The sequence below is a fragment of the Meleagris gallopavo genome, chromosome 20 (assembly GCF_000146605.3).
Source record: "Meleagris gallopavo isolate NT-WF06-2002-E0010 breed Aviagen turkey brand Nicholas breeding stock chromosome 20, Turkey_5.1, whole genome shotgun sequence".
In the NCBI taxonomy this organism is placed as follows: Eukaryota; Metazoa; Chordata; class Aves; order Galliformes; family Phasianidae; genus Meleagris; species Meleagris gallopavo.
Genome location: NC_015030.2, coordinates 5525284 through 5537798, shown reverse-complemented (window position 1 = coordinate 5537798; position 12515 = coordinate 5525284). Strand labels below are relative to the sequence as shown.

At 48.6% G+C, this 12515-nt stretch overlaps 2 protein-coding genes across 2 annotated transcripts; both read left to right on the top strand.

Annotated features, from left to right (window-relative positions):
* The first annotated feature begins 11 nt into the window (after positions 1-11).
* On the top strand, positions 12-4660 carry TEN1 (TEN1 subunit of CST complex). Its single transcript, XM_031556325.1, has 3 exons — positions 12-1391; positions 1503-1660; positions 3004-4660. Exons 1-3 carry the CDS (start codon positions 1306-1308, stop codon positions 3138-3140), a joined length of 381 nt encoding a protein of 126 aa, XP_031412185.1. The 5' UTR covers positions 12-1305; the 3' UTR covers positions 3141-4660.
* Positions 4661-4910: 250 nt separating this feature from the next.
* CDK3 (cyclin dependent kinase 3) lies at positions 4911-11087 on the top strand. Its single transcript, XM_003211444.4, has 7 exons — positions 4911-5639; positions 6264-6341; positions 6655-6775; positions 7305-7475; positions 7840-7941; positions 8720-8923; positions 9425-11087. The coding sequence occupies exons 1-7, from the start codon at positions 5512-5514 to the stop codon at positions 9548-9550; spliced, it is 930 nt and encodes a 309-aa protein (XP_003211492.1). The 5' UTR covers positions 4911-5511; the 3' UTR covers positions 9551-11087.
* The last annotated feature ends 1428 nt before the right edge of the window (positions 11088-12515 follow it).

Below are 12515 nucleotides of genomic sequence, written 5' to 3'. Positions count from 1 at the left end.
CGGACTGGGCGGGGCGGGAGCGGCCTCGCGGTGAGTTTGGGCGCGTGGGGTTGCATTGCGTGCTGCGCCGCGTTCGCAGCTCCGCGCTTGGAATCGTGCGTGCGGCCGGGAGCGCGATCGGTCGCGCTCTGAGCGCGCGTGCGGCTAGGGGCGCGTTGCACGCCGCTTTCAGCCGTGCGCCCGGCGTGCTGCAGCTGGGAGCGTGTTCGGCTGCACAGAACGCGTGCGGCTGCAGCTGGGTGTGCGGCGCGTGTGTGTTCGGTGCGCAAACAGCGTCTGGCATCAGGGGCTGGGCATGCATTAAATCATGCTTTGAATAGGTGTGCTATGAGGAGCTGGGCGTGCATTACTCCTAATGTGCATGCAACATGCGTGCTAGGATTCCATTAAACCATGCATGCAGTTTTGCAGCTGCGTATGCAGTGCACGTGCATTCAGTGCACACGCAATGTGCATAATGCAAAGATATGCATTAAGCCGATCTGTAAATGTGCATAGCATGGTGCATCTTGGCTAGGCTTGCATGAAATCACACACAACATGCTGCACCCGTGGCTGTGCCCACCCCAAGTTGCACTAAATGCACACACTGTGCTGCATCTGGGATTTGGCATCCTTGTGAATTATGTGCATTGAGCTCTTGGTGTTTGAGGCTAAGCTTGCATTAAATGGTGCACTAAATCTGTAGACAGCGGGCTGGCTATGTATTAAATAGAACACTGGATGTGCATATAACTGTTGCACCTAAAGCTAAGGATGCATTCAGTTGTGCATTAAATAGCAACACTGGATGTGCATATAACATGCTGCATGTGCAGGCAAACATTTCATAATTACTTTGTTGAATAATTGGTTTAATCTCCATGTAGCATATTGTATTTGGAACTGGGCAGGCATTAAATTGTGCATGAGGTAGTGCACTAAGTGTGCATGCAGTATGCTGTACTTGATCTTGTGCATGCATTAAGCAGTGCATTAAGTAAATGCATGGCATGCTGAACCCAAGGACCCTAGAAAGGAGAGAACACAATGCCAAAAGGAACAACTGCAGGACACAGCCACCTACCTGGCTGCAGCTTTGGCTGAGCAAAACTAAAGCCATGCTGAAGTTGCTTTGCATCCCTGTGGCAGCCCACTCTGTGTGCGGTGGAAGATGCTCAGGGCTCAGTGCGAGCTCCTGCAGCCCTCTACTTGGGGGACCTGGGCACAGGAGGAGTTTTGGGATGCTGTTACCCGGTTCTGGTTCAAGAATTGGGTAGCAGGAGCTCAGATCTGCTTTTGCAGAGCCCTTGGTGTTTGTGTGAGATGCTGCCAAGCGCTGGGGTGTACTACTTCCCATGGGAAATCAACAGCTCCATCCCAGAAGGGGAAGCACTGAGGACATTTGGCAGGTGAGGAGGGTATCATGGGCTCCTTGCAGGCCGGGTTGCTCCCCCGCTGGCCCCCGTACCCTGGCTTTGTTGCAATCTCAGTTGTGCACCTCCCACATCCATCGCTCCCAGGCTAAGCTGCTATGACCTGGCCCGATCCGAAGCCATTCTCAGCTCTCAGCATGGCTCAGCCCAGCACCACGTCCACATCGACACCACACTGGTGGAACCATTTGAAGCCCAGCTGGGATCTCTCTACATGGTCCTGGGAGAGGCTGAACACAGGGAAGGTAAATGGTGTCTCTGTTTGGCTGGATACACTAGATACTGAGTAAAGGAAGGTTGGCTTTAACCAGAAGTGCTGCTGCACAGTCTCCATTCCTGTCCAGTGGGTTCAGGCACTTGATGCTGAGAGTCTAATGAACCTTTGGAGTCCTGGAAGCTGTTTTGCTACCCCTGCTCCAGCATCCATCTCCTTACCATGGCTACACCTCTTATCAAATGAGCCCCCCTGCAAAGTGCTGGAAAATGCACAACACTGCTTGAGTGCCCTCTGCTTGAGGAACCAGTGCCCTTATCTTGATGAAAACCCGGTGCTCTGGCACAGATTTCTTCAGAAGCCAGAAGTGCCTGAGCAGCACAGCTTATGAAACCAGCGATCAATTGCCTTTGCTCCGAGTGTGGCTGACTGCAGCAATACCTTGTTGGGAGCTGGCTGGGTTGGTCTTTGCCATCCTTGAAAGGCTTTAATTACACCCTGCCCTCAGAGATGGGGCGTGAGGAAAATGGGCAGGCTTTGTCACGCAGGGCATCCTGTCATCACTCTGTTGTTACCTGCTGGCCTTCCCTGGGGTGCCCTGACCGTTATTCCAGCTGCACGGTGCAGCTTTGCATGGGATTTCAGTTGGGCTGTGAAGCAAATCCCAAATGTTGTCCTGGCCATACCTGATAACAAACACTCACATTTGTGCCCTTTAAACCCTCAGCGACGGGTGGAAAGCCACAATGCACGTGGCATCTGGTGAGTCACCTGCTAAGCCTCTGCTGCAAAGCTCCTTTAGGAAGGCATGTTATTTTGGTTGTCACTGCCTAGGAGCAAGTTGACCCCGTTTTGTAGGCATGGAAGGGCAGGAGGCTGAGAGGCTGTGTGCACAAGGCTGATTGTGTTCACAAGGCTTGGCCCCTTGTGCAGCACCTGCATTCACCAATGAACTGCTGGTTACAAGGAGCGTTGAGCCTCTTTTATGCCCAGCTTTGTTGTCCCCTCTTCTTGCCTGCAGAGATTGGCTTAAACCCAACCCTGATGCTTTTCAGATAGGAAAAGCCAAAGCTGCTCAGTGTAGCCATGGGGTGGATGGATGCTGTTTGGTATCCTGGGCTCTTCTTTCACCTGGCAAAGGGAACTCGGTGCCAACCGTTGGCATTTGGCAGCTGACAAGGCAGAGGGAAGGAAGCACATCATGAATTAACCTGCTGCTTGTGGCGGCATGCAGCCAGAGCAGCATTCTGCAAGGTCTCAGGCTATGGTTATTTGGCCACCTGGAAGTGTACATTGCCAGAAGGGAGCTTTCTGTGTGCCGCAGAGCTTCTACTTCTCTTTCTCTTCCTACAGAAGCTTCCTCTATATTTCCAGGTGAGAGTCCTGTGATAAAAGCCCGAATATTGACCTGTGTGGAAGGGATGAACATGCCTCTGCTGGAACAAGCCATCCAGGAGCAGAGGAAGTATTTCCAGGAGAGGCAGCAGCAGATGGAATCTGGCACATCCTGACAGCAGCTCTGACCCCAGATCTGTGCTGGTCCCCACCACGGCCATCTGGCAGCTGCCATCTGTGGAAAACATTTGGAAAGTGTATTTAGAAGGTGGGTTTAAAACATTGCTGCTTTTTGCCAGGGCAAAGAGAGAAGTCACTACATAGGGAAGTACATGAAGATTGAACCAGTACGTAAATGTGGAGCTGCCAGTTTGTGCCAGCTGTCACCATGGAAAATGACTCTGGGAAGCAAATTTGTTGTTTAAGAGGGTGGTTAAGGAAAAAGAGAGCATGAGTTACAGCAGTTCTTTTGTAATGCAGGGCTTGGAGAGGTCAGTAAAAGGCAAAGTCTCTGAATCTGTAGTTAAACATCTGCACACATCCGCATATGGTGCCAACATGCTGCAAATGAGAGGTAAAGGGCAGTAGTGCAAAGTTTGTTAGCCCGGCATGGCTATGGGTCCATGAGTGCATGTGTTGGGTTGTGGTGACTCAGCTGCCACACAGAAGCATTCTTGGAAAAACACTCAGCTCTGGACTGAACAACAAAGGAACAAAAAGAGCAAGGAGCCTCTACTTTACTAGACCCTCTTAGAGGGTTCAGGAGCCTGTATCCAAGGTCCATGGTGGACTTTAGATCTACATTAAATATTTGCACTGCCCTGACAACTGTCACTTGACTTTCTTCCTTGACACATCTAAGTTTAGGAGACCTTAAATCATTATTTTTGGAAGCATCTAAAGGTTTTGATTGATATTTTTCTAAATAAAGACAGAAAGAGAATGTGGTTTGTCTTTTATTGATTAAAAACCTTTCTTGCTAAGGCACATGCATTAACCCTGCAGAAACACTATGGGTGATATAAGAAGACATAGCAAACTGCAGTTTTCCTTCTCCTCCTAAGGTCTGGGTGTGTAAGGAAGTGCTTGGCTTTGATAAAGTTGCAAGAAGAGAAGATGAAATTACATCAGAGCCAGCCTGGCTTAAGAACACGGTGCCAGGCCCAGCAGGATTAAACTGTCAATAAAATGACAAAATGGCTAATGTGAGATGAAAATAAAATTTTACTATGAGAAACTTTTTTGTGCAACAGAAATTGAGGGATCTGAGGTGAGATTTGTCTGTGGTTCTCTGTAACTCAGCCACCTGCAGCCTTGTCTGGTTTTTTGCTCAGATTCTCTGCTGAAATGTTCGGAAAACATGGACTGAAGCCATGCAGTAAACAGAAAAAGAGTAAAATGACAACAGATATTGCCAAAGGCTTGATTCACAATCCTGAGGTTGCTCAGTAATTACAGTATTTGTGATAATCTTTGATCATAGTTGAGATCTGTGTTTTGTTCACACAGTTACCAAGCTCTGAAAGCCCTATCTCTGCACAAACTAGCTGTTCAGCCCAAGTCCAAAACCATTATCTCAAAAGGCAAGATTTTGTCCTGGATTTATAAGAGTCAACAGTTAGCATGTCATGACGTGTTTATATTTATATCTCATCTGTTTATTCTCCTGCCTTTCCCCCAGGCTTAAATTTTATCCAAATGACCATGTTTACCAGGTCATCGTGAGTATCCAAGCTACCACGTTCCTCTAAGTTCTACAGGAAGGGGGGGGAAAAAGGGAAAAAAAAGGTAGAGCAAATTTGGCAATGCTTTCAGATGGAGATCCAAACACAAACTCAACCTTTCCAAGCCAATGGAGAACTCACACAGAAGCTTGCCTTGGACACACAGATCCATAGTTATCTCACCTCTGCCACCTACTTCGATTCTTCTGTACCATTCATTTTAAAACAATTTGAGCTGGTGGCTTAGGATGTCTATTTAGATCACACAGAAGTGCCATGGAAACATGCATTCAGTGGGCTGCCATGTCCTGTGCCCATCCCAATACCCAGATCTCTGTAGCTCCACCTTTTGTTGTGCCACCACGTGTAATAATTCCTTAATCTGCCAGCTAGCAAGTCAATTATTAATTCCCCCACCAAGGACATCTTCTAAAGGGCTGACCAAGCAGCACAGCCCTTAATGGGGAGGTTCATGGGACAATTGCGCAAGACAAATTACACACCACATCCCCTTCACACCAGGCACAAACAGAACCGAACAGCTTCCCTTGGCCCTACGTAACCTTTCCCACAGTCCCCAAGCAGCAATTTGGGTGTATTCTGCTCCATTTTTGCTTTATCCGATGCAACAGAGCAAGCAGCCGGGCCCAGGTTGTCACTGTGGGGCTCTTTGGGTCTACACAGCCGCTCCATAATCCAACAGCCCTCACCCACAGCTGAGCCCTGGGTCAGAGGAGTGGTGCAGAGACACTGCTGTGCTCCTGCACCTTTTCTCCTTTTGTTCTTTTTCTCCTTCCGTGTCAGCAGCCACAAGGCTGAGGCCATGGAGGCCTTCCAGCAGGTGTTCCAGAAGGTGGAGAAGATCGGGGAGGGCACCTATGGTGTGGTGTACAAGGCTCGCAACAAGCGCACGGGGCAGCTGGTGGCCCTCAAGAAGATCCGCTTGGACGCGTGAGTGGGGCCATGTCCTCCCCCTGGGGACACCACGGCCTAGCTCAGCCGGTGTGCGAGAAGGGCCCAGAGCACAGTGTGCAAAATGGCCTCAGAGGCTCTAAAAAGCCTGACACGAGGGGAAAAAAGTGTGTCTAGTGGCTAATGAGAGTGATTAGAGCCCAGCCCCACAACCGCAGCTCAGGACAAGGGAGGAAGCCACCATTTTGGGATGGCGCCATTTTGGGGTGCCATCATTTCAGGATGCCACCTCTGACTCAGGAGTGCAGCACTGGGGCCTGGTGAAGCCCTGCACTGACTTCAGCCCCTCCAGAATGGGGACTGAATGTGTACAAGGTTAATCTACTCCTCTGGGCTGTCCAGACTCTGAGGAGTGTTGGTGCAGATTGATGCCCATAGTGGTGGCACTGCCCCTCCCCCCCTACACCTCCTCCCCCACTGACTTTCTCACCTTCCCCATGGCTCTGTGTCCCCCCATGTTCAACCCAAGCCTGTGGTACCAAGTGTGAGACCCTCCCCGGGCACAGAATGGGGCACAGTGACAGGAAAAAGGGAAGTGGGATAATGCCAGGCTGTATGGTCTGGCTATGAAATGGGGTGCTCTACAGCCCACCTCTGCCATAGGGAGACAGAGGGCGTCCCCAGCACTGCCATCCGAGAAATCTCGCTGTTGAAGGAGCTGAAGCATCCCAACATAGTCAGGTAAGAGCCACGTGAATCCTCCCCATCAGCTCCACATCCTGGTCATCATCATAATCAGCTCCAGATCAATCTTTCACTACCCATACAAAAAAGGAAAAGCAAATGAAAACAAACAAAATCAGGCTGATACAAGTCCTCCTATACTGCATACCTGACCTTCTGCTCTGCCTTAGAGGCTTTCAAAGCAGAGACACCTAGGGAGGAATGAGGGATGCTTGGAAGCTGGCAAAGGTCTGAATGTGCTGTAACATCCCTGTGTAGCACGAATTCCCACACAAAGGCATTGAAGGGGGTGCTTGCACTTCTCTTGCAGGCTCCTGGATGTTGTGCACAGCCAGAAGAAGTTGTATCTCGTATTTGAGTATCTCAATCAGGACCTGAAGAAATACATAGACTCTTCCCAAACTGGAGAGTTTCCTTTAAGCTTGGTCAAGGTATAGTGCTGGAAGGAGAGCTAACAGGTCTGCAAGAGAGCGAGTCCTTGCTGCCTTCTGCTGGTCAGAGCCAGCACTGAGCTGCTCTTAGCCAGACTGCATTGGGGAGAGATTCATCCTCAGCTGCAGTCATTCAGCCTTTCTGATCTAAAACTTTTCAGCTGGGAAAGCCTCCTGGTGCTATTGCTCAGTGCGTTTGTTTCCCCAGCTGTTTCCAGGCTCTCTAGCCCATCTCATTTCTGAACAAACTGTTGATAGGACAATAGAGGGATCTACTGCTAATTGCTTTTCTAGAGTAGTGGATGGGTGGAAGTGACTGCCCCTGCTTGGACTGGAGTGTCTCTGTCTCCATACAGCAGGAGCAGCATGTGTGGATCTCTGGGTAGTGGCCTGCAAGCCTGGTGTTGCATTATTGCAAAGTCATATTCCTCATTAAGATCGATGAGTGAACTAAAGTGTGCTGGTTCACGTAATCAAATCTTTGAAGTGGCTTAATTGTTGTGTTGTCTAAAATCTCTTCTTTCCTTAGAATTACCTTTTCCAGCTGCTGCAGGGTGTGAGCTTTTGCCACTCTCACAGAGTCATTCACAGGGACTTGAAGCCACAGAACTTGCTCATTAATGAAGCAGGAGCAATCAAACTGGCTGATTTTGGGCTGGCAAGAGCTTTTGGAGTTCCCCTGCGCACATACACTCATGAGGTACTGTTAAGACTCCCTGTCATCTGAGAGTGAGGTACACAAACTATAGTGGATGCATGACAGCATCACAAGCGACATATCCATAGCTGACCTGCAGCTAAGGGGTCATCTCGTGTCCGTACAAAGTGTGCTGACCCCTTCTACCCCAGCCTGCCTGTAAACTGGTTTCTCACTTTCTTTTCATAGGGTTATTCCAGTGCCCTATTAAAAAATGATCTGTTAATCTTAACTATGCTGTCAATAATTAAACATGGTCATAGCACACTCTGATTTGTACAGTCACTGTTACAACAGAGAAAAAAGGATTCCATGCCTCTAAGTTTCACTCAGGAAAACCAGACAGAGCTTGTTGGTTCCTTACCAGGTGGTGACTTTGTGGTACCGAGCTCCTGAAATACTCCTGGGATGCAAATACTATTCAACAGCTGTGGATATGTGGAGCATTGGCTGCATCTTTGCCGAAATGGTAGTATGGGTTTTAACGTCTGTTTAAATGAGTGGGGAGGGCCCAGCTGCAATGGGAAGTGGAGAAGGAGGGGCAGGATGTGGAGTATCTGTGATACTGATCTGTGTCCCCACCCAGTCCTGGGGGTGTGTGTTATGGAAACTCCACCCTGAGGGTTAGCTGATCCTTAGCTGCGCTGTCAGATCTGCTAGCAGGAGGGAAGTGCCAGAAGGTAAAGCAGCCTCTGTAGTCTGGCTGCAGTGTCAGTATGTGACAGTGTAGTACTTCAGTCTTACTGCAGCAGCATTCTGATCCTGGGAGGAGCAGACTCTCTTGCAGATGTCTCCCAGCAGGTTGCAGAGAACTAGCACTTCAGAACAGGTCAGAGCATTGCTCTGTTTGGGTCTCCTAGAGACTACGGTCTAGTTCAAAGAGCTCATATCCCTGCATGCAGCAAGACAGCACTCCCTAGCTCCCAAAGCTCCTGAGCTGCTGATGAGCAGAACCTAGTAACTGGTCTTTAAGAGAGGATGGTAGGAAACTTGAGACAAAGGACTGATTGAAAGTGGGACAGCCTCAGGGGAGTACCAGTCCATGGGAGGAGCTGGGGACAAGCATACACCCCTCGGTTTTCCAGCCGCTGTCTGGCAGAACTGCCTTGGCTTGAGCAGTTTTTTGCACCTGCTGGAACAAAGGTTTGTTTGCAGAGAGAAATAGGACACAGAGCTAATGGAAAGGTGGGTCCTGGCTGCTTATTCATTCATTCATTTATTTATTTATTTATTTATTTTTGCTGCAGGTGACCAGGAAGGCCCTGTTTCAAGGGGACTCAGAGATCGATCAGCTCTTCCGGATCTTTCGCACCCTGGGCACTCCCACCGAAGCAACCTGGCCTGGGGTGTCACAGCTGCCTGACTACAAGGGCGACTTTCCCCAGTGGGCAAGGAAAGAGATGAAGGAAGTTGTTCCCAACTTAGATCGACATGGCAGAGACCTACTGGCGGTGAGTGTGGGTTCAGCAGAAGGCCTGTGGACAAGAATATAATTGGGGCTGATCTACCTTGAAATACATTAGCTGAATTGGCTGTAATATTCATTTTTTCCACTGCAGAAACATCAACTCATTGAACAGGTGTATTTGTTTGAGGAACACTATATTCACATACACAATATTTGGGGCACAAAATTCACAGCATTTTCAAGTACATGCAGTTGTGTTTTTATTAAACATACTGATTGAATCACTGGGAAAAAGAAAAAAAAAAAACAAGAAAAAAAAAAAAACCACAATCTATGCAACCTTCCTAATGCATAGAGCTTAATCCTGGCTGTCAGTGTAAGCTCCCCTAGGGCACTGCTGAGCACTTCAGCTGGGGGTTACTCCTGAAGCCCAGAGAAGGGAAAAGGCAGGAACAACAACTGCATCTGGGCCCAGCCACATCCAGGTGCAATTGATCTTCTGGCTTGTAAAATCTTAAACCTGATGTTTGTTTTCTCTTGGCAGCAATTGCTCCTGTACGACCCCAGCAAACGCATCTCAGCCAAGGCAGCTCTCAGTCACCAGTACTTCTTTCGGAAAAGCCCCCAGAGCACTGAAGAGCAACACGTGCATCAGAGACACTGCAGATGAGATGCACAGCTCTCTCCATACACTTCTGGAGAGCAGTGCAGATCTGTTTCAGTGCGCTTAGCAAGAGGCTAGTCCCGTCCTAGGGCCTTACTTTTCCTGAGAAGTCCATTTAGAGTCTCTCAGCCTGTTGCTGGGGAAAGGTTTGCTTAAGTTACGTCCAATAGAGCTGTTTTGAAGAGGCCACATGCAAAGGTGAGATTACTGTCAGCATAAAACAGTGACATGTAAAAGAGAGAGCATGCTTCAGATGCTTGTCCTTTCATTAGCCAGCAAGCTAAGGTGACTTACACACAAAGATTTCTCTCTCCAGCACTGGAGCACCCCCAGATCTCACTGCGGGTCTGATGGTGCAGTTCCTGACACCAGGGTGTGCTGGAGCTCTGCTGTGGGTAGGACAGTGCTGCTCTGCTTACCCATTCACTGTTAGCAAGAACCAGATTTGTCAGTGTTGGATACGTTTAAGTTGAGCTGTTTAACAGAGGTGACATTCTGCCGTTTTGAAAGCTGAGGAGCACTGTAAAGTATCTTAATTTATGCCTTAGTTGTGAGAAGCCAGAAGATCCAGCTCAAATAAAGCACTTGCTGCATATATTGGAAACTGACATCTGCAACACCAGCTTTCCATCATCAGCCCAGATGTAATGCTGGCTCCTTTGCTTTTGGAAATGTTTTTGCTGTTCAGGTGTTTGGAGAATTATCATTAGCTTCTAGTGTGGTTTTGGCATCTGTGGCCTTGTGGGTTTTTTCAGTATAGAAAAAAATAAAGGCTTGTCATTTGTTCAGAAACATCTGTGTTTATTGCTTGGTATTGAGCTAGTGTTGCAGGGCAAGCTGGGTGGCATTTGTTTTTTCACAGACCTCCCTTCATCATCTCCTGCACTCTTCCTTTATTCTTTGCAGCCCCAGTCCCTGGCAGGAGCAGAGATGTGCTCTCAATTCTGTTGTGGAACAAAGGGCAAATGACCTGCCTGCCTGAACCAAGCACTTTTACCCTTTATTTTGCTCCTTCTCTTCACCTGAGGAAAGGCAGCAGGTGGCTCTGCTTCATTCCCAACATCAAAAAGACCTTTGTCATCCCTACTGTAGCAGTCCCCCCCAACAGCAACACCCTGGGACCTGTTGCTCACCTCCCTTTGGGCCTTGCCCCACCACCTGGCTACATTCCCCCTGCAGCTTTAGAAGCCGCCAGGACCTGGGTAGCTTGCTTGCCTCTGCAATTTGCACAAATTAGGTTTTGGGGAGGGTTGCTTTGCTTTTGAAGCTGTTGGTAGGAGTCATGCTGGAGTGCCTTGCCCAGAAGAAGCTGTGCTGCTTGTGCAAGGGAGGCATGGTTTGTGACTGAGGAGGGCAGGCAGCAGGGCTCTCCCAGCAGCCTACAGAGCCATGTGGTTGGAAAACTGAGGGCTGCTGTGCATCTCATGTCCTCCATATGATAACAAGCAGCTCGCAGGGGCTCTTTGGAGAGACCTGGATGAATTCTGCTGTGGGAATAAGCACCTTGCCTTTGCATACATGTTTTAAAGTCAAATCACTTTGTACAGACAATGCTCCATTGTTTGCACTCTGCAAACAAATGATCACATTGTACCTAATAAACTGTTGGCAAAGGAGTGTTTTGTTTTTTTTCTCCTCAAGACCTACATTAAGAAATAAATATCAAGGGCACCCATGCAGCCCAGAACCATAAATAAAAATAGCATGGCTCATCGAGCACAGTAAAATGAAGCAACAAGTTGGATTTCAGACATTTATGACCCAAGCCAAGTGGCAACAAAAGGCACTAAGAGCAGCTGTGTTGAAATAACCGCCATGATCCTGCCCCACCATCCTGTGCTGGAGAAGGGAGGCAAAGCACTGCCTGGTTCCTTCTGAGCAGCACACAACCCTACCTGATGGCTGGCTGGGCTCTGGGAAAGCTCTGCAGCAACACAGGGCTTCCTATGGATGTCAGAAGGTTACCATGCAGGTGGCTTTCTGCAGGTGGGGAACATTTACCAAAGACAAGGATTTTTTTTTCCAAAAACAAGAGGCAGACCGGCCATCCAAGGGAGACTGCTCAGCCAGCCAGACCGCTCACCCAGCTAATTGTCTCTTAACATCTTCACCCAGCCCTGGATAAATACCTATTATCCCCGTCATACAGTCACAGAGCACATTTATACAAAGCGATTAACCGACTGCCTAATTACCAAATCCCTTAGTTACGTAGCATTCCTTAAAACTTTCAAAGCAGCACTTCAGGAAAGAGTCACCGTGTGACCATCGTATTGCTTTAATAATGTGAAGTATCTCATTAGCAAGAGCAGTAGCAGGGAGGAGGGTTTCTTGGAGCCCAGACTCCAAATCCCAGGTAGGCAATGTGGAAATCCAGGCTACGCTGCTGCTCTGATGGGGGAAAAATGTGGAGAATGTTATGGATTGCTTTGGCTGTGTTGGGTTTTCCCAGCAGCATCAGCTAAAAGAACCTTTGCTGGAGATGGAAGAGCAGCTCGTATCAGTAAGAAGTCATTTTTCTCAATCAGAGGACTCTCCATAATGGGGTAAAGGAAGAACATTTCACCCCTTATCTCCACAGGGACATGTGTGAGATGGGACCTGTTTATTTCAGCAAGGGCTGAACACTGGAAGTGGCAGAGGGAAAGTTCAGACTTAAAAAAAAAAAAAAAGACAAGTGCAGATTTTCAGGTACTTCTGGGTGGATCCCACAGCCAAGAGCTGCAGAAAGCAGTTTCACATCACTATGGATTGCAAACATCAGCAAAATGCTACTGAAGGTCAGCCCATCCCTTGCAACACATCTGCCTCAGCACGGGTGCAGGACAAGCCCCAAAACCTCCCACGTCAATGGGGTTTGATTGGGTTTTTGCTTGAGGCATGGCTTCATCTGTCAGCAGCTCAGTGAACCAACCCGAGGCATCTACAGCACAGGCACCAGGTATAGGAAAATCTTTAAAACTGTGGACTC